Here is a 19,482-nt window from a genome sequence, read left to right as displayed (position 1 = left end):
TATCATTGCCTGGATTGATAAAGGTAGGCAACAATAAAAGTTCACCATTTCACCAAAACCCACTGGTTTACCTCACAACAAACTTGCTTCGTCACGAAGCCAAGTCTTCTATAATTTCATTGTTTGTTCCGTCACTGTTGTGCAAAAGTTCGTCGTCGGCTGCTTTCAACTCGCTGATGACGGAGCTCTCCTCCTGTTTAACCAACGAATCGTCTCTGATGATTACGACGCTTGGTTGTTTCTCGATGCGAAGGTACTTAGGCAGCGCCACCTTGTGGTCGTCGGTGAGGTGTGATGTAAGTTTCTTTCGAACGCGGAAACTTTTTCCGCAAAGGTGACAAGCAAACGGTTTCTCTCCGGTGTGTAGTCGTATATGTTGCTCCAAATAATGTCGGTTTGTGTAAATCTTCTCGCAGAATCGGCACTTGGTGGCGCACATAAGCGAGTTGTGAGCGACGTAGTCGTTCTCGTTGTCGAAAACCTTCTCACATATCTGGCACATGAAGAGCGTGTGGTTGACGTCACGTTCGTGGCTCGTTGCAATCGCGATCTGGTGGAACTCGATGTGTTTGTTGAGCCAGCTTTCCCGTGCGAAGCTCAGCTGGCAGATTGGACACTTCATCGATTCCTTGATGTCGTGTTCATCGAGGCGATGATCGCTGAACGACGAAAACTCAGAGAACTTTGTGTCGCAAATGTCGCATTTAAACAAGGCAGAGTCAGGAAAGCGATCAACCACAAAATCTTCATTGTTGTTTTCTGACAAAACAATAGAGTCATCGCTTTTATCTGTGTGTTCCAACTGACGCGCTTGAGCGAGTTGCTTACTTATCCCGGCAACAACCTTGTGAACGTCGATGCCACGCTCCAGCGCTTTCTGTCCGCATCGAATGAATGCTGTGTTGACGTTGAGGTGTTTAACAAGGGTGTCTTGTCGTGTAAATCCTCGCTCGCAAATCGGACACTCGTACGGTTTGTCGCCCGTGTGTACTCGTAGGTGCCTCCGGTGGTTGGACTGTGTCTTAAAAGTTGCGCTACAAAACCTGCAAGTGTGGAGCCCGCACACCTTCGAGTGCTCATGGATCTCCGTTAAGTTTGTGAATGGTTCTTTGCACTTGCGACAATGAAACGCTGGCATCTGCTTCTCGTTGGTTCTGTAATAATGCAAGCCCATGTGATCCTTGAAACCCTTAATCGTCTGTAGTTTGCGTTGGCAGATTGGGCAGGTGTGCCAGTACTCGATGTTGTGGCGGTCCTGACGGTGGTTATAGAAATCAAGCATGTTGTCAAATGTTTCCTCGCAATCCTCGCAACTCCCCGTCGTAACGGAAGGGTCAATCTCGGGCAGCATTACGGCTTGTGATGCGGGGGGAAGTGTAGACGTTCGGTTGTACATCCGCAAGCGTGAACGACCGCTAGCCTCGTAGAACTTCTTGCAAGCCTTCGAGTGGACTTTAAACGTGTCTATTCTTGCCATTTCCTTTCCACAGATCGAACATTTAAAGGGTTTCTCCCCGGTGTGAACGCGATAGTGGCGAACCGAGTTTGCGCGACTTTTAAACTCGCGGTTGCAATGTGTGCAGCGGTACATCCTTGTTTTGGGGTTGTATTTAATATTTTTTGCAAGTTTTTGGAATAGTTCACGATTAAGTGAGCGGTAATTTGTGTCAGAATCCTGCTTCTGCTTTATCGATAAATCGTTATTTGCATTTAGTTTCACCGTGACAGGTTTTAACTTGATTGCAGCGAAATGTCGCTTTCTTAGTTGATAATCGCCTTTCACAGCGATCCTATGATCAACTTCATCGTAAGAATCTTCGAAAACACCTTCATAATCCTTGTCGTGTTCAACAGTGACTTCGATGCGTGTTTCTGGCGAGTTAATGTTGTTGATTGTGTAGTTTTGCATGCTTGTCATAAACTTGGAAGCAAGTACAGCGATTTCACCGATTTGCAGGAAAGTTCCGATCATTACGACTTCAGCGACTCGTTCCTCACTAAGGTTAAGCTCGTAAGTGTAAATGTACGAAAGAACCAGCTCGAAGCTGTTCAAGTGTGACAAACCCAGCTTTATGTTGAACGTATCTCCGGGATTCTTTGGCAAAAAGTTGCGAAAGTACAAACTGTTTGCGGCTAAAACCGCTTTGTGTGCCGGGAATTTTTGACCCTGTACATTGATTATGATGTCACAATACTCATTGTTTAGTCTTAACGTATTCAATGTCTTTAGATTCTTCGAGGCTAATTCAGGGGAAGTGTAGATCATTGTTGGCACAAAACCTTCATTAATTAAACCTAACCTGAAACAATCTGTCAATAAAATAATTCATTATGTACTGTACAACAACAACAAAAAGGTTTCCAACATAATTTGGGATCGAAAAAGTAAAATGTAAAAATTTAATTTCACAATGATTTATCTTTTTCTATAAATATTTGGTAAATAAAAAACACTTACAAATTAGCAGCTAATTTAAAGAAGCACTGAAACATATATTCGGCAAGAAAACTTGGAATGGATTTTACCGGAAAATATGTTTAAAACATACTTTCCATTTATTGGGAAACAACGACAGTAAGGTAAATATTTAAGCGTAACACAATAAATTATCTTCTTTGAAGATATAAAACTCAAATGTGAATAATGTTACAAAATATGAACTTTGATGCAAATTATTAGTTTTTAAGCAGTATAAAGTGACACATAAATTAATTGTTTCTCTCATGAAAAAAAACAATATCATAAATAATCCACCTTAAAATAATGAAATCAAAAGGCAACTTTATTAGATTAATTACAATTAGTGTAGGCATTGTTATCAGGAATATTTTAAAAAACAAACTCATAATAGTTTTAAGTACTTTTATGAGTGAGTTCCCAGAAATAACTTTCACTTTATCTATTGCTTAAAATATGTTTTTTATGGCAGTGTTTGTCAAGTGTCAGTTTCTTCTGTAAGATCTGGTGCCAGCGGATCTTTCGGTTCCGAATTGTCTAAACCTTGACCCGGTTCCACCGACCCTTCAATCGGTTCATTTTTCAAACTCCACAAACTATTATGTTCAGCGTTCTGTTCGTTTGAAGCCCAACTATTTGGAGCATTTCCTACGGAACCGTCCCTCCCTCGTCGTTTTGCCCCCCAAACATCGGTCTCATCACCATCTGACGTAACGTCGTCTTGGTTCCGTTCGTGTGGAGTCCAGCCATCCAAACTCTGGCCGTCCGAGGCCCAAGTAATCCCCCTGAAGTCCACCAGGTCGTTGTATTCTGTCTTTGGAATGGAGTTTGAACACGAAGGTTGTTCCGGGGCCGGTGGTGGATCTGGTGATTCACAAATTGCGAGGTGGTTCTTGAAGACATCAAGGTTTGAGAACACACTCAAGCACGTCGGGCATTTGTGAGGTTTCTGGCCGGTGTGTAGTTTGTAGTGACGGAGGCAGTTTGATCGGTCGCTGAAACCTCGCTGGCAGTGAGTACAGTGGAAAAGGTTTGTCTCATCGTTGAAGAGAGCTTTCTTCATCGGCGGAGGTCCTTTGCACGTTTTTTTGTGCTTATGGCAGCTCTCGGCCCTCGCAAACTGAGCACGACACAACGAGCACTTGTATGGCTTCTCGATGTGTGTTCGAACATGTTTAATGCACGGCGAATGCTCCCTAAACGATCGCTGGCAGTGTGGACACTGGTACTGGTTCGTTTCCTGGTTGAACTTGATGTCTTTTTGGAGAGTTCTTCTGCAAATATCTGAGTGTGATTTGAAGGAGTCGTGCCTTGCAAAATGTGACTTGCAAATAAGGCATTGGTAGGGTCTTTGGCCGGTGTGAAGGCTACGGTAATGTCGCACACAGTTCGCACGGTTTTTGAACTCACGCCAACAAAAAGTGCACTGGTACATTTTCGTTTCAGCAACTGCATTTGTGTTATTGGGATCGGATTGCCCGTCAACTGAACCGTTGTTAAAATGTGGAATGTTAGAATCTGTTGTTTCCAAGAAACCTGATTTTCTGTTGATTGGGTATCTTTGCTTGGGAGCTGTGGGTTGCAAATCTATGGCGGCAAAATGCCTTTTTCTTGAATTTGAAAGTCTGACGTCGGACTCAGAGTTTGAACTTTCGTTTGAGAAGACGTTGACTTCATTATTTGCAGAAGCGATAGAGTTTTGCTCAACAATGAACTGCACGGTATTCGCCATCAATTCCATGTTCTTCTCATACTCAGAACTGCTGTTATTTGTCGCGACTTGCATCTTATCTGTTGTTATATCATCGTCTTGAAGCATAAAGTTCTGCATTCCGTTGATGTACTTTGAAGTTATTGTTGAAATTTCCGATATTTGGAGGAAAGTCCCGAGCAAAATAATCTCTGCGACGGTTTCTTCGCAAAGGTCAATCTCGCAGGTGTACATGTACCTCAGAATGTCGTCAAAATTCTCCGGTTTTGACAAACTCAGCTTAATGTTAAACATGTTTCCGACATTACGTGGAATGAACTTACGGAAGTAAGGACTGCTCGCCACTAAAACCGCTTTGTGGGCTGGATAATTGCGCCCTTGTACATTGATTGTAATGTCACAATACTCATTGTTGAGTCGTAAGTTGTTGAGTAGTTTTAGGTTTTCGGAGGCCAAATGTGGGGAAGTGAAAATCATAGTTCCACATAAATAAAACCAACATAACACAAAACTACTGAACCTTTCAACCTTTACAAATCTTTTTCCAAGGGATTTACTTGATACTTTGAAAAATAAAAAAATGTTTGTTTTTAATGCCATTTTAACTTTGTACTATTTATTTTTGCTTAGCAACATTAAATATTATATTGTTGTACATAAAGTATACTCTTTCAAAAAATTATTAAAGATCCTTAAATATTGCAACAGCGCTAAAAAGCTTATATTAGCTAAAAATAATCAGCATGATAAAGAATAATACAAATGTATAATTTAATCCATATTTTCAAAGTAAAAAAGATCGAAGGTGTAGAGCTGTTTCTGTAGGTCTAAAAAACTTGTTTTGCTTCTACAATTTGCATTTTGATTACTAAGCTAAAGTTTCCCCTACAATAGCACACTTGAACCAAAACCTTTGCTGTAAAGCGTAATACAAGAATATTTGCGGCAGGTATTTTTCGCAAGTGAACATTTCACACAAACCTATTTGCTCAGAAAAAGTTATCAACTTTGACTAGCTTATCCGCGTAAAGTTGCAGCAATCAGTTTAGGCTTTACATAAGCTCGACAAAAACAACTTCTCTTATCTATGTTTGTTAACTTTACGTAAGTCTCATTTTGCTTCGTTTATTGTTTTTGACAAATTACCAAAGTTTAGGCGAACTTAGGGAAAAGTTAAAACATTTTGAGGAATAATTTTGGCAAATGTGGAAATAAAATGGCGGACCGCGGATGAATATGCCTCCACGGATGACTGCACACGGCGAAAAGTGAAATCGCGGGAAATGTGGAAACGTTTCTAATCTGACGTACGGAAGCGAAACATGATCTTGGTTTACTTTGACCGCTAGGTGCTGATAAAGAGACACGTTGCTTTCTTTAGTTTTGTCTAAAAAATAAATGTGACCTTAAAGGCAAAGAAATTAAGATATATGACAATTTTCAAGAAAAAACGAAAACTATATCTTTGGTAAACTCTTAGTTTTGTGGTAAATACTATTGCTTTTTATCTCGGTAGATAACAACAAAGCACCATAATTCTTGTGGTCATTTAAAATATTTAAATTAAATATATATTTTACATTAAGATTTATTGAAAGTCCTACTTTCATATATTTATGATATATAAACTTTATACGTAAACTAGCTTAACACAAACATTTATCTTGAAAATCAACTCCTGATCGAAAGCGGTGTTGTAACGGCCAGTTTTTCGATTCCTAAAAATGTACATTGAACCGGTTTCGAACCACCGCTCAATATAGTTCTTAATATGTTTAAATACAAATATTCAATTATATTCAAAGTGTTTACAAAAAAATTATTTTATTTGTTTTTCCTCACAATAACTTTGATAACCACCGGAAAGATTTATATTTTATATAAAAGAGTTTAATTTTCGATGAAAATCCATTTACATCTTTTAAATCCAACAGCGAAACAAATTAAAATCTAAGCGCGAATCTTAGGGGTGTTTATTTGAGTTGTAATTTAATTTAGTTAAAATCCTTACGCCAACCCTTTAAAAAGGTGCTTATAGACCAAAAACGCGGACTATTTGCCACATTTCAGGTAGTTTTTGTGGAAGAAAAAGTCAGCTGTCTTTTGTTTTAAAACTCAGGCAAAGAATTTTAGGCATAGCTAAGGTGAAAAGGTGTTAGCTTTTGTTAGAAGTTTATGTAAACCATGTTGTTGGTTCCACAAAACAGCTGATACAAAATGAGCAAACTTATGTTAAAATTAGTATATTGCCGGACTTACGATTTTCCTCAATACGGCATATTGACAGGCAAGAGCTTATAGCCAGCAGAAAGTTTATTTTGCCGTTATATCGTGTTTTGGCCAACTCTCGGTATATTCGCTTCCGCACTATAGGGTGAGAATTCTTGTTGTCAAACTGCTGTGTTGGCGAGAAAACGTCATCAAGGCTAGTCGGATAGCCGCTCATGGCTTCGGGTGAAATATCGAAAAAATGTTACTTAAAAAGTGTTATAATTGTTAAAAAACATTAGATTACCCGCGTAGGACTAACAACAACATTTTCTTCTGTCAAAGAATTTGGATGTTCCGTCACTTTTAAACTCTTGCCAATCCAAACACAAAGTCAAGCTCAGTGCAACAATAGAATTTAATCTCACTTTATTTAATCAGAAAATAATCGTCACAACAAAATGTTTCAGTCAGGAAAGGTGAACTTGTTTGGCAGTGAAACAATTCAACAGAAGAAAAAAAACGTATACATAATAATAATTCAAACATAAATGCGTTAAACCCCATTTCTGCTAAATAGCAAAAAACTTTGTATTCAATTGTTTTTTTACATAATGGCGCTAACCTTTAGCGACATAAGCGCAGATCGAATTAATATAAACTGAGTGTAACAACTTTTGTATGTTGCAATGGATAGAGACTTTTTGTATATTTTTCTCAAAAACTTTTGACCAAAATTGACTTCCATATTAAAATTCCAACAAACTTCAAAATACTCGCCACTTGCAGTTATTGCGCGATCTCGCGAATCACTTTGTTTGGAATTCCTCGCTTCAGCTCAATATTGGGACACACAGCAGCAACATCGTGTTATGTCAAACTATTCGGCTAAGGATTAACTAAAACCCGCTTTATGAAAGCATGACGTCACAACGCGCTGTTGCGTCAGATTACGTCACAATGGTGTGTAAATGGAAACACACTTCCCACGCGTGCCAGCAACTTTGAATGTTAGAAGAACCCAGACTTTGCCCCACGAACTTAACTCAGGGTCAGGGGTTACCAGAGGTCAGGGTTAAACGTCAGGGGTTACCAGAGGTCAGGGGTTAGAGTTGGTGAGCTATCTTCTGGATTCTCTCCCTGAACTCATCGGATTTAAGCTGCTCCAAGGTCAGCAAGGACACGCCAAGTTGGTCTTCCTGGAAACAAGAATACAAAGTTGAAGGTTTTTGTCAAAATATTAATTATAACGTTGCTGAGTATGGTTGAGTTAACTTTTCAAATACAACAATGATTGACAGAAGAGCGCTGTCGATTTTAACAAGGAAATTAAACATCGAGTGACTTTGGATGAGTGTTTGGACTTACTCTTGTAAAGTTTTTTGTCAAAGTATCTACTTTTGAACAATTTTACGTTTACACAATAAAGTTGCAGATGACAGAATAATTATCTTCTCAATCATTCTTAAAACTAAATATTAGTGTTAATTCTTTAAATATAATTGCAAGTGAGAGCAGAACGACGTGAAAACTTTTCTGTATCAACCCGGTTAATTGACGACCATCAGAATATTAACACAGAATGAGTTTATTATATATTAGTGAACTTGCCCTTGTGAAAGGTTGGGCCATCAGTCTGAGGAACCTCTTTGAGATGTGAACCGCTTCATCAGTTGAGAGGTCGAGGACTCCATCTGAAAGTTGCTCCTGAATCCAACGAGGAAGCTTGCCTTTCTTGTCACTTCGCGAGAACCTCTGCACGGAGTTCAACTGGTTAAAACCGGTTCAAAACATAAATAAACAGTTGACATGGGATTAAACAGGTGAGAACCCGTTTGATCTGGTTTTGGTCGGTGTTATTAAAATTGTAGTAATCAAAAACAGCCTCTGGTAATTGAAATTGTTGACCAACGTTTCGCCACCCTGTTTAAATCTGAAACGTTGGTTAATAATTACAATTACCAGATGAGCTGTTTTTGAATATTATTATACTTGTTTCATTAACTGTTTTTTTTTTCAGTTATTCTGTATTAAGCTAATTGTGTTTTGTATCATTTTGTCAGAGTAGGTTTCAAACAAAGTTTAACAATGCATCTTTTGGTTTTGCTACTGTACCTCCAGCAGCTGTAACAGAAATCCGCAACTTGTAAAATAAATAATAGTCTAGGTTAAAAAAATGTTTTTGACAATTTTTTTTTTAATTTGGTTAAAGTTTTTTTAAAAAAAGGGCGTTTACTGCAAACCTTGCACACACAGACATTGCAGCACAGCAAGCACCTTATCAGCGAATACCATGATGCCGTAGTCAGTCTTGCCCCTTATAACCCTCCCCACACACTGCGCTGAATGTCGCATCGCATCGAATGTGAGGAAGTCAGACTCCCGGATCTGGAAGTTCTCCCTCAAGTGTTCCAAGCGAGCTTTCAGGATCCGGCTTTGCGTGAAAACGTAAGGAATCCCGAACATTATAACCGCCCGGCCCAAGTGGTGCGCTGGGAAATAACACTGGTTAGAACCAGTACGGGGTAGATTGAAGATATTTTTTGTTGTAATATAAGGGAGTGGCTAATATCCCGGCTCGCAAAACTACGCATACACACATTAGTGATTATACATTGATTTACCTTTGAAAAATATTAGTTGTTCGATCAACAATAGTAAATCCAAACATTAGATATTTTTTCTAGTTATATAATCGTAAACAATATTTAATCCCGGTTTCCAAAGTAAGCTTATTGATTTCCTAACAAACTTGTATCAAAATTTTAAAAGAACGTTTTCCATTTTAGCGTAAACATATGCAAACCTATCATTAGGCAAATATGGCCACTAACACATAGAAACGACCGATATTTAATAGTTTTCATTATACCGGATTCCACATGACATTGTAATTACAGTTGTAGCCTCGAGTGACACTTTGTTAAAAATAAACCCAACTCACTGAAGTCGATTCCTTCAGAAACTTTTCCCCTGGCCACAGAAAGTAGCACAGCTCCTCTACCGTTCTCGCAAGCCTAGCGGGGTAAAGGGGGGTTAGTTGGGGTAAATTAGGGGTACGACCATACCGGCCCCACAACAGATACTCGTTTGCATTGAGATAAAGGTGCGTTGGCAACATGGCTGAGATACGTATGACACAATTTTCGAAAAAACTTATGCAGCAAAAATAGCTAAAGTTCGTTAAAAATCACCAATTTAAAAATTAAAAAATCATTAATGTGTTAAGTCCTAAGATGGTGGGTATTACGTCATAAGTTGGCCATTTTTCAGGAATTAGGTTCATATTTTATATTAATAAAGAGTTATTAAGTTGTTAATACCTCTTGGTATTTAACCCACAGTGACCCCTGACCTCTTGGTATTTGTCGAGAGCCATGCTTGTCTCCGCTGCATCTTGCGTCTCGATAAAGATCAGTTTGTTTTTTTGTACACTTTCCAGGATTCCCTGCTCGTACCAACTTGCCACTGTGTTCTCCTGCAATTCAACAAACATCAAATAACACATAAATAGTGCTTCAGCTGTTTACACAAAGGTTAAGGGGGAACAAACGTTTTGAAGACGCCCTCTTGAAAAGATATTATTGAGCTTTTAAAATAGATTTTCTAGTTTGAAAATTTTATTTTTTAACAGACAACTTGGAATGAAACTAATGTTTAGTTATTTCAAGCTAGAATCAATAAGGGAAACTTCTTTTAAATACTATTTATTACCATGTAAGCATAGGACACAAAGAAACAAACGAGTCCGTCCGGAACAATCCTCGACATCTCGATCAGCAGGTTGCCATAGTTACGGATCACAGCGACATCTTCCCGACTCTCGAACTTCGAACTTATGGCAACCTGGTCGTTGCCGCGGGTTACCACCTGGGAAACATGGTTCAGGAAGATTTATTGATTTACTGTAAAGTACGCATTGTCGTACAGAAACCAGAGTTTACATATTCTAAAGAAATTAGGAGTGATTTGGTGTAGTTTTAATTCCAATCTAATTGTCCAAGTTGCATAACACTGTAGCATTATACAAACCAATCTGCTTCCAATACCTACTCACCATTGGACAGAGGCAAGGTCGTGCCAAGGTCATTGTGAAGGTTGCCATGGTTACGGGGTGAAAGTCGAGGATCCTCGGGTACATATCGAGGGGTGAAAGTGTCTGGAATAATTAAATTATTGGAAATTCAAACAAGCGGCCAATATTTAGAATCAACTTACTTACAAAAGATACAAGTCAACTGTATTTTAGAATTATTTGCATATCACTTAAAACGGGAAAATTTATTATCACAAATATTAGAACTTTTGTACATTTAATTACAAAACTACTAATGTGATAATGGCAACGAGGTTATGAGTTAACAAACTATTAGGAACATTTCAGCTTAACAATATTTACAAACCAACCCCGGAAGTTATGATGACCGATTGAAATCTCGAGAAAACTGGTTTTATGGCAATTGAAGCATCCATGCAACTGTGAAATAATGCTGTTTAATATCTGGGTAAGTTTTCAAGGCCAACAACAATTTACATAAATTACCTAAAATGTAAAATAGGGTTGGAAATTGTTGGTGTTCTGTCGTCAAATGGCTCGATTAAAATGACAAATCCTAAAACAGAAAACAGAAAAAAATTGTAAGTTGTTTTTTTACGCCCCAAGTCAAGGTTAGTTGGGTTAAAGTATGTGGACAATAACAAGTTTTATAAGTAAAAATATGTTTTTACAAGAAGACTCTTTAATACACTTATAACTAATTTATTAGCAAATATATGATGTTGTTACCTTTATTGTAAGTGCTGACGAGTGTTGCGAAGTTTGCGATGAGAACAAGCGGAGAAAAGTCGGACATACTTGCGAGCTCCAAAGTACGAAGGAGAGATCGCAACCGCTCCGAGCAAAACCTGCGTCGCATCAATTAAATAATTTTACTCCAGTCAAAAATAAAATTGTGTGCTCATAAGAGTCGGACATCGCTTCTTCCTAAAACTAATTCCAGTTTTACATATGTTAAATATATATGTTTTTGTATGAATTATAAGTTGTAAATTGTGTTTTAAGAAAAATAGTCCAGGACAGCATATTTACTAGCTCGCTATCAGATATTATTTTTAAGCATGTTAATAATATATTATTTTCCTACTAAAAGCTTATAAATTTAAGTTATAAATTTTATCATTATGTAAGGTTTCCAGGTCAACCTAACAAAGCAGCTTATCTTTAGCAGACTTAGTTTCACCTTAGGGGCTTTCTGTCGATGCAAACTTGGTCGAAGGCGTCGTGAAGAAATGTGACGGGAGTTTCGGACACAACGTGACGAACTCGTAAGCGCGACTTCAAATACTCCACAAACCTCCGCATAAAAGCAACAAAATGTTCCGCGTTTCTGATGTTACCTGGGACTGCTTCTGTGATGTCATAATGTGAGTTTTAAGTATAATAAATAACAAATATGAACAAACATAAAAATTTAATAAAAAGAACATTTTTTTACATTATATACAAATATAATTTTCTAACAATTTAACATTAATACATACACTTGTTTTGTACTGATATTAATTTTAACTAAACACAAACTGTTAATTAGCAAACCTTTTAGTATTTCATCAGGAATAACGGGGTTTGCGAGAATAACATCGGTTTCTCGAGCTAAGTTTGCGTCCTTTAGTCCCTCAACTAATCGTTTGTATTCGTCGCGTAACTTTTGCTGGTCGTGGTCCTTCACACTAAAAATATGCAATAAACATATACTTGAATAAAAGTTACATTTAAAAAAATGAAAATAATTGCCATATAGTTCACTGACAGTTTAATAACACAAGAAATATTTCAGCAAAATGTTTCCAAACCTTTGTAGATGTGTTTGTAGAGATTCAATGTTTTGTGAACATTTGTCTAACGTCCGTCGTCCAATTGTTACACTCATAGACTCTATGCAGACATTATCTAAAATCAAAAGTATTATTGCTGTAAAAAGATATATGAGTTAAAAAATGTTGCCTAACAAAATATATATATATGTTTTATTTAACTATATTTTTTCATTCTTATTTTGCAACTATTTTTTTTTCTATAGTTCTGCACTTTAATGTTTTGTTTAGTACAGTAGAAGTTTTGTAAAAAATGCTTTATTATGCCTTTATTAAACTCTTCTCCGAGCAACAAACCAACACACAATAAGGTTACTTACAAACTAATTGGTCGTTACAGAGAAATCAAGTTAGCAAATAATAAAATAAATTAATGGCAATACAAACCAATGTTATGAGCCTCGTCGAAAACAACAACGGAATTCTTGGAAAGTTCTTTTGAAACGAGGTCTGCTATCTTGGGGTCAAGAAGGTAATGGTAGCTGTACACCACAATATTAGCATGCATTATCTGAAACATAAAACCTATTGTCCAAATCATTGTGACAGTGTTATACTACAACAATGCTTGTAATGCCATGTTTTAGTAATAAAAACACTAAATCTGCAAGATTCAAAAAGTTTGGATAGAAAATTTGTAGGTTTTGAAAGACTTAAAATTGGTTTGCTTGAGGTGTTTATGAAAAAAATTAAAAACCAAAACAATATAAATTAAGCAATAATAAACAATCTAAAAAACAGTTCTTAATTTTTTTTTAGGCACTTTTAAAACACATAACTTAAGCCGGACTTGAATAAATTTAAGATTTTTTTTTTTTTAAGACTTATTAATTATGTTAATCAATTAAAAGGCATTTAGTGACTTTTAAAGATTCAAATACTTTGTGACATCACACTTGGTAACTTATTTATGCAGAGGATCCGATATTGAAAGTTGAACTCACTGTGTATCTTGCCATAAAGTAGGGACACCAGTTTTTAATCTTTCCGTATCGCCGTAAATCGCTCAGGTTATAAACACCAGGTGGCAGTATTTCCTCTCGACCATTTGAATCAAATTCCTGAAGAAAAAACAGCAATTGAAGTATATCACTAGAATAAACCACACATTAAGTAAAAAAAATAATCATGGAAATCAGCCTGAATAAGATAATGAAAATAAGTTTGATAAAAACGGGCAATAACAATAATACTGAGATAAGATCACTTAATCATCTGTAATAACACCTGAACTGAATAACTGTTTATGGAGATCGGCTTTGTTTCTTTGTTACCTCATAGAATGAGCAGAGAGGTATAGAGTGGTCGTATCGTTGTTTCATGCGAACGTGTGACGCCGTTAGTTTGTGACATCCGCTATCGACCTCCTTACCCACCCTTGAACTTCGAACTTCCGGGTTGATGCAAAGATTCTTCCTGAACATAAACATCGAAATGGTAAACTGTAACAAAAGGATAAGATGTTAAGTCATCTCCCTTTGGAAAAACATCCAAATTAGTAGTAATGGCTCATAATAATATATATTAGTAAAATATGTAATTTATGAAGTTAATAGAAACACAAACCATACAGGTAAAGTAAATTTAATCAAGTTATGATGTAATAATGACAATGCCAATAATTTTACATGTGTCCAATTTTTATGTAAGCTTTGCAGGAACAAAGCAAATCGTTCTACATTAAATAACATAGAAATTAGGTATTTAAGAATAATTTTCAGTCGAAAAAGAGAAAGATATCTTCACATTATTGGCTCTCAGAAGTCACTCCACTTCTGTGCTTCATTTTTTCATGTAGAAGCTAAAAGTCTCAATAACAAAGCAATTCAATTTATTTTACTTGTTACTTAAGTTGTCATCAGTTGGTTGACGCATCATGAGTAAAAATAATGTGGTCTTATACAATACAATTTCAATTCATAGCAAAACTAAATATAAAAAGTTTTAAAAATCTTCAATATTATTTTAAACTCGGAACCTTGAACTGAGAGCTAGGGCCAGTATGTTAGGGGCTTCCCCCACCTCCTTGGTGTAATACTCGACCAAACGTTGCAATTCTTCGACAACTTTCTCGAGCTCAGGTACGGTTCTCGAGCAATAAATCAACTTGCTCACTGTTTGTGGATATTCCTGCAATCGTTTCACAAAACCGGTCAAACGTATATATACTGAATGTGGTGTCACCTTGAAAATTAATATTAAATATTATAAAATCTCGTTTTACAGTTTTAAAAACAAAAAAAGGATTTGTTCTCTTATAACTACAAAAACATGTTCTTAACATAAAATTCTCAGCTTTTATGCTGCAGGACATTTTATGGCTAACAAAAAATAAAATTGCACACAAAAAAACAAAAATGTTACAAACCATAACAAAATTATTTTAACAAAACTCAAAAGATACTCTGTTGCTTTGTACATTCAAGTTTCAACTCACCAGATGATAAGCCACAATAAGTGAAAGTAGAGTTGCTGTTTTTCCCGTTCCCGAGGGCATTTCAAGCACGCCATGACCTTTGGCGTCGAGCGTACGTTTCAACTCAATCATGTATGAATATTGCTCTGGGTAAATGAACTCGTACGGGAAATAAACGAGCAATCCTTCAACGTTAAGTCTGTAACATTATAAGTTGATTGTTATGCGATGGGTTTATAAGTAGAGGTGTACTGGAACAACACAATGTAAACTAGATATTTCATAAAAGATTTTGGAATTCATGTGATTATATCCAACTGGGCGCTGGTCTACCTACAATCCTACCAGATTATTGTCCGGGGTTTTATATTGCCAACATTGTTTGGGTAAGGTTGCAAGTTGGCGTTTGGGGGGTCAAGTAATATTATTAACTAAGTACTTGACTCATCCCAACCCAAATACTAGCTCAAACCCTAACCCAAATAGTGTGAGTTGATTTAACAATTTTGGAGCATAATGGTTGGCGGTTGTAGTAAGACGTAATAAGAATATCACAGCCCATACAGAAGTAGGTATCGCAACATTCAAAATGATGCCTACTTCTGTATGGGCTTTGATATTCTTATTACGATTTAACAATTGTTCCAACACTGTGAAAATGAACAATTGAATAACTGGCGCTCTTTTACTTATGTACATGAAAAGTTATGCAAAAAACAAAACAAAATAACACCGCATACCACAACACATATTGTTTGGGTTAGGGTGCGGGTTAGCATTTGGTTAAGGGTGGGTCAAGTTATTATTAATAATAAACATAATATTACTTGACCCACCCTCACCCAAACGCTAACCCAAACAATATGCGTTGTGGTATGCGGTGTTATTTTGTTTTGTTTTTTTGCATAACTTTCAAGTTTTTTTTTTATTAATTTTCACGTACATAGGCCAAAGTAAAAGAGCGCCGAATAACTGTAGGAAATCTAAGTTGTCCTGTGGACAAAAACGTAACGTTGTTTTGCATTCATATAGTTTGTGAAAGCGATTTACATGTTTTTTTTAGAAGTTAGACCAAGGTAAGTGGGCAAAACAGTTTGGCGCTGGTCTAGAATCCTACCACAACGAAACACCATTTGGGTTAGGGTACAGGTTAGCGTTTGGGTTAGGGTCGGTCAGGTATTATTATTAAATAAAGAATATAATAATACTTGACCCACCCACACCCAAACGCTAACCCGCATCCTAACTCAAATTTTGTGCGTTGATTTTAGAACTGTGGTAGGATTCTAGACCAGCGCCAAAAGTTTAACTAAGGCGTTTTAATGCTGTTTTAGTTTGTATTTTAAACTTATTAAGTTATTCAAAAATATCAAATCGATTTGCTTTCAAACTTGACAAAACTTACTTCATATTTATTTCCTGGATTATCCGGTCAACACTTCTCAGATTTCGATTAATTTACTTAAAAGTTCTAATTATTGTAAGCTTGTCGGACAAAACTACCAAACCACTTGCATCTACAATTACAACAAACTCGAACCCAGTCTACTAATGTTGTTATTTCGCACGTGGTTCACCTTTGACCCAAAACAAAGTAACATTTCTATCCCGTGGCGCAACCGTGACAAATTATGTTCGATAATATCGGATAGGGAACACGATAATAAGCGGCAGCGTCTATACTTTTGCAATACTAAAGCAACTCTACCAAACAATTCAGTTCCGGAAAAATCACTTCAATTGGGTTGAAAATCTTTCACCATTTTGCTATTCCGTCTTTACGATTACATTATTAGTTTCGAAAAGCCTGATCAGTTTTACAATTCGGTACTGCGCATGCGCACGTCGGACTCGGGACTCGAGTTGTAACGTTGTCCTACTTAAGTCCCAAGTCGGACTGCGCAGCCCTAAAGTAGCACCACAGAAACACACAGGAAAATTAAGTGCGTTGTTCTTGTATTTAAGGTCAGTATCTTCTGCTCTGAAAAGTCTTGGTTGGCAATCGCATCCTCAGGCGTGAAATAACGGAGGGTGTGGGGTTGGGGGGTTTGCTGTCCCCCATGTACACCTCCCCGAAGGGGGAGCATGATATCGTCTGTCGCGTCACAGTGGGGTCATTCTTACAGGCCTTTAGTAGGTGAGAGGTCATCCACTTGGAGCGCGATATGTCAAGCAAAGTTATGCGACGATCCGATTCAACTGCGAGTCAAAAAGTCGGGTAGGTTGAAAAAAAAAATTGCTTACAAATTTATTCACTACACCAAACGAACTAGGATCTTTTTAAACAACTTTTTACCTGTGAGAAGTGACTTGATGAGTTCTCTGCATTCCACAGAAGTTCTCGGGAAAGTTGGGAATTCAAGGACTTTAGCTTGAGCTTTTGTGATTCTTCGCACACTGCCAAGGTCATTCCCCTCACCAAAGGGCATCCCTCCCACCACCATCTTGTAAAGCACAACTCCCAGCGACCAAACATCGGTCTTCCATGGGTTGTAGGGGGTTCGGTGTAGTATTTCGGGGGCACAATACCCCAGGGAACCACAGAATGTCGTGCTGTTGACCTGACTACTGTTAGCAGCTCCACCTACTAGTTTCGAAAAGCCAAAATCGCACAACTTAATGTTTCCCAGCTGGTCGATGAGAATGTTCTCGATCTTTATGTCACGGTGCGCCACCCCGCGTTTGTACAGATAATACAAAGCGGACGCTAGCTGGCGAAACCACTTGCGAGCTTGGTCCTCTGGGATGTAAGTTCGAAGCTCGATCTGACGCCTTAGGTTACTGGGGGCGTGTTCCATGATAATGTAGACCTTTGTGTCACTTTTAAGGGTTCGGTGGACCTAAAATAAACAAAATATTTATTAAAATATCACCTGCTTTTTTTCTGCTTACATAATTTAGTAAAAATTACCTAATTTAATTGTCAAGAGTAATTTGTATATAGCCTTAATATTAGGTTATTTGTATTTGTATCCCTGTTTTGGCTTGATAAAAACTAAAACAATTTGATAAAAACTTAAATGCCACTTATAAATTGACATATTTTGTTATATAATTGCTTTACATTTTTTTCTACACAACCATTAGTATTAGGCGATTTTCTAAGCCTAATAATTATTGTTCACAAGTTTTTATAATTTGACCACTAAAAAAATTTAGAAACAGCAACTATTTTATCTAAATATGCCACAAACTGTATTTGTAAAAGTAGATTATACATTAAGAGACTGTTTTGATTCCTGAAAACAAATTGAAAAACACTGATGTACGGTGCTGTACATATTTCCCCACCTTGATAATATTGGGGTGGTCTAGGCTTTGTATGTTGTGAAGTTCTCTTGGAAGAAATCTAGTTCTGAAGCAAGGATTACTGGTCTTCAAGTTGATTTGCTTGACGGCTACAACACTGGCATCTTTTATCTGGAGAGCACAATGAATTGTGGAGAAAGATCCACTGTTAATTCGCTCTCCGAGCAAAAATCCAGCTTTTCTGAGAAAATGCGAGTCCGCCAACGCCGACATTTTCGAGGCAGGCGCAAAAACTTTGGCTATGACACAGAAAACACGTAATTTCTAGTTCGATACATCCTAGAGCTTGTTGAAATTCAACAGAAAACTACCAAGTCAAAACTGACCAGCTTGTATTGTTTGCGAACAAACGGCGTTTCTTGCGTCACAAGGGTTTTACTATACACCTTCATCAAATGGCATTTGGGTGAAAATGAAGGCCCAGTTGAAATATAAAGATGGAAACTGTTGTAAAATAAAGAAATGCAGTAAAACTAAAGAAGTATAAACCAGTTTTCGATGGGAAAGTTGAAAGCCCTTCTAACTGGGGACGACACCCAACTTTTAGCCAAGAAAGGTTACACTTTGCTGGGCGATTTAGGCGAAGGTACTTACTCAAAAGTCAAGCATGCCACTTGGAATAAATCCAGCGGTGAAAAAGGCCCCATAAAAGTGGCGCTGAAGATCATCAACAAGAAAACAGCGCCAAAAGACTTTTTGGAGAAGTTTCTACCGCGGGAGATCGACGTCATGAAAATGACAAACCACCCACATTTGATTCGTTTGTACGAACTTTTTCAAATTTCCAGCCGACTTTATTTCACGTTGGAATGGGGCGGACATGGAGATCTGCTGCAGTATATTCGGCTGAGAGGTCCCGTGAAAGATAACGAATCCAGGAGGTTGTTTCAGGAAATGTGCTCAGGAGTGGAATATATGCACGACCGTGGTCTGGTTCATAGAGATCTTAAGTGTGAAAACATTCTTCTCAACAAAAAGAACATGATTAAGATTGCTGATTTCGGTTTTGCGCGAGAAATTGGCCCAAATGAGCTGAGCAAAACATTCTGTGGAAGTGCAGCTTACGCAGCGCCTGAATTACTGCAGGGAATCCCCTATGTTGGAAAGATATCTGATATTTGGAGTTTGGGGGTTATTTTGTACATTATGGCTTGTTCATCGATGCCATTTCGTGACTCCAACATCAAACTACTCATTAAAGACCAGAAGTTGCCTTTACATATTCCAAGCAGCATGGTTCACACTTTTAACAAGAACCTTAAGGACCTTCTGACGAAAACCCTAAACTTCGACTTACAACATCGCTATGGAATGACTGAGATTAAGAAACACGCCTGGTACACAAAACCTCTTTTACCAGAAGAAGAAGCACAATCAACGAGCCAAGTTTAACGCGGTAATAAACAGTAAAAAGAGAGACCAAAATATGTACAAATACCAAACAATATTGATTTGTGTATTTTTCTTTATGTTTTCCAAATTGCTTTAATCAGTTCGAAAACCCCA

At 37.4% G+C, this 19,482-nt stretch overlaps 4 protein-coding genes across 6 annotated transcripts; 1 reads left to right on the top strand and 3 right to left on the bottom strand.

The window, feature by feature from the left end:
- Positions 1–82: 82 nt before the first annotated feature.
- LOC146141361 (uncharacterized) lies at positions 83–4,781 on the bottom strand. Its single transcript, XM_083392897.1, has 2 exons — positions 2,939–4,781; positions 83–2,310 (listed from the first exon to the last, which is right to left on the bottom strand). The coding sequence occupies exons 1-2, from the start codon at positions 4,767–4,769 to the stop codon at positions 92–94; spliced, it is 4,050 nt and encodes a 1,349-aa protein (XP_083249023.1). The 5' UTR covers positions 4,770–4,781; the 3' UTR covers positions 83–91.
- Positions 4,782–6,776: 1,995 nt separating this feature from the next.
- On the bottom strand, positions 6,777–16,211 carry LOC146141360 (general transcription and DNA repair factor IIH helicase subunit XPD-like). 3 transcript variants are annotated; one of them, XM_083392992.1, is made up of 19 exons: positions 16,073–16,211; positions 14,689–14,866; positions 14,230–14,381; positions 13,526–13,667; positions 13,196–13,312; positions 12,639–12,762; positions 12,231–12,327; positions 11,974–12,107; positions 11,618–11,786; positions 11,164–11,282; positions 10,921–10,990; positions 10,785–10,854; positions 10,435–10,536; positions 10,092–10,247; positions 9,733–9,855; positions 9,322–9,394; positions 8,655–8,869; positions 7,985–8,132; positions 6,777–7,572 (listed from the first exon to the last, which is right to left on the bottom strand). In XM_083392992.1, exons 1-19 carry the CDS (start codon positions 16,075–16,077, stop codon positions 7,484–7,486), a joined length of 2,283 nt encoding a protein of 760 aa, XP_083249118.1. In that variant the 5' UTR covers positions 16,078–16,211; the 3' UTR covers positions 6,777–7,483. The 3 variants fall into 3 exon arrangements, with proteins under 3 accessions (XP_083249118.1, XP_083249119.1, XP_083249120.1); XM_083392993.1 differs by having other exon boundaries at positions 6,777–7,576; positions 7,989–8,132; XM_083392994.1 differs by lacking the exon at positions 16,073–16,211 and having other exon boundaries at positions 6,777–7,576; positions 7,989–8,132; positions 14,758–14,814.
- A 422-nt stretch (positions 16,212–16,633) lies between these two features.
- On the bottom strand, positions 16,634–18,189 carry LOC146141359 (testis-specific serine/threonine-protein kinase 3-like). Its single transcript, XM_083392896.1, has 3 exons — positions 17,959–18,189; positions 16,964–17,507; positions 16,634–16,866 (listed from the first exon to the last, which is right to left on the bottom strand). Exons 1-3 carry the CDS (start codon positions 18,187–18,189, stop codon positions 16,634–16,636), a joined length of 1,008 nt encoding a protein of 335 aa, XP_083249022.1.
- A 285-nt stretch (positions 18,190–18,474) lies between these two features.
- On the top strand, positions 18,475–19,368 carry LOC146141358 (testis-specific serine/threonine-protein kinase 1-like). Its single transcript, XM_083392895.1, has one exon. The coding sequence runs from the start codon at positions 18,475–18,477 to the stop codon at positions 19,366–19,368; it is 894 nt and encodes a 297-aa protein (XP_083249021.1).
- The last annotated feature ends 114 nt before the right edge of the window (positions 19,369–19,482 follow it).

The sequence above is a fragment of the Ascidiella aspersa genome, chromosome 6, assembly GCF_963924565.1.
Source record: "Ascidiella aspersa chromosome 6, kaAscAspe10.2, whole genome shotgun sequence".
NCBI lineage: Eukaryota > Metazoa > Chordata > Ascidiacea > Phlebobranchia > Ascidiidae > Ascidiella > Ascidiella aspersa.
The sequence above is the reverse complement of the archived record's forward strand: the minus strand, read 5'-3'. Positions and strand labels throughout refer to the sequence as shown.

Bases quoted from the DNA above. Each gene is read 5' to 3' on its own strand.
- LOC146141360 (XM_083392992.1), bottom strand. The intron at 14,382-14,688 runs GTGAGTTGAAAC...AAACGATTGCAG, and splicing joins TTATTGTGGCTTATCATCTG to GAATATCCACAAACAGTGAG. The intron at 10,537-10,784 runs GTTGGTTTGTAA...TAATTATTCCAG, and splicing joins CGGTCATCATAACTTCCGGG to ACACTTTCACCCCTCGATAT.
- LOC146141361 (XM_083392897.1), bottom strand. From the start codon at position 4,769: ATGGCATTAAAAACAAACATTTTTTTATTTTTCAAAGTATCAAGTAAA. The intron at 2,311-2,938 runs GACAAACACTGC...TTTTATTGACAG, and splicing joins TACAGAAGAAACTGACACTT to ATTGTTTCAGGTTAGGTTTA.
- LOC146141359 (XM_083392896.1), bottom strand. From the start codon at position 18,189: ATGTCGGCGTTGGCGGACTCGCATTTTCTCAGAAAAGCTGGATTTTTG. The intron at 17,508-17,958 runs GTGGGGAAATAT...TGTTTATTTTAG, and splicing joins ACCACCCCAATATTATCAAG to GTCCACCGAACCCTTAAAAG. The intron at 16,867-16,963 runs GTAAAAAGTTGT...TTTGACTCGCAG, and splicing joins CATCAAGTCACTTCTCACAG to TTGAATCGGATCGTCGCATA.
- LOC146141358 (XM_083392895.1), top strand. From the start codon at position 18,475: ATGGGAAAGTTGAAAGCCCTTCTAACTGGGGACGACACCCAACTTTTA.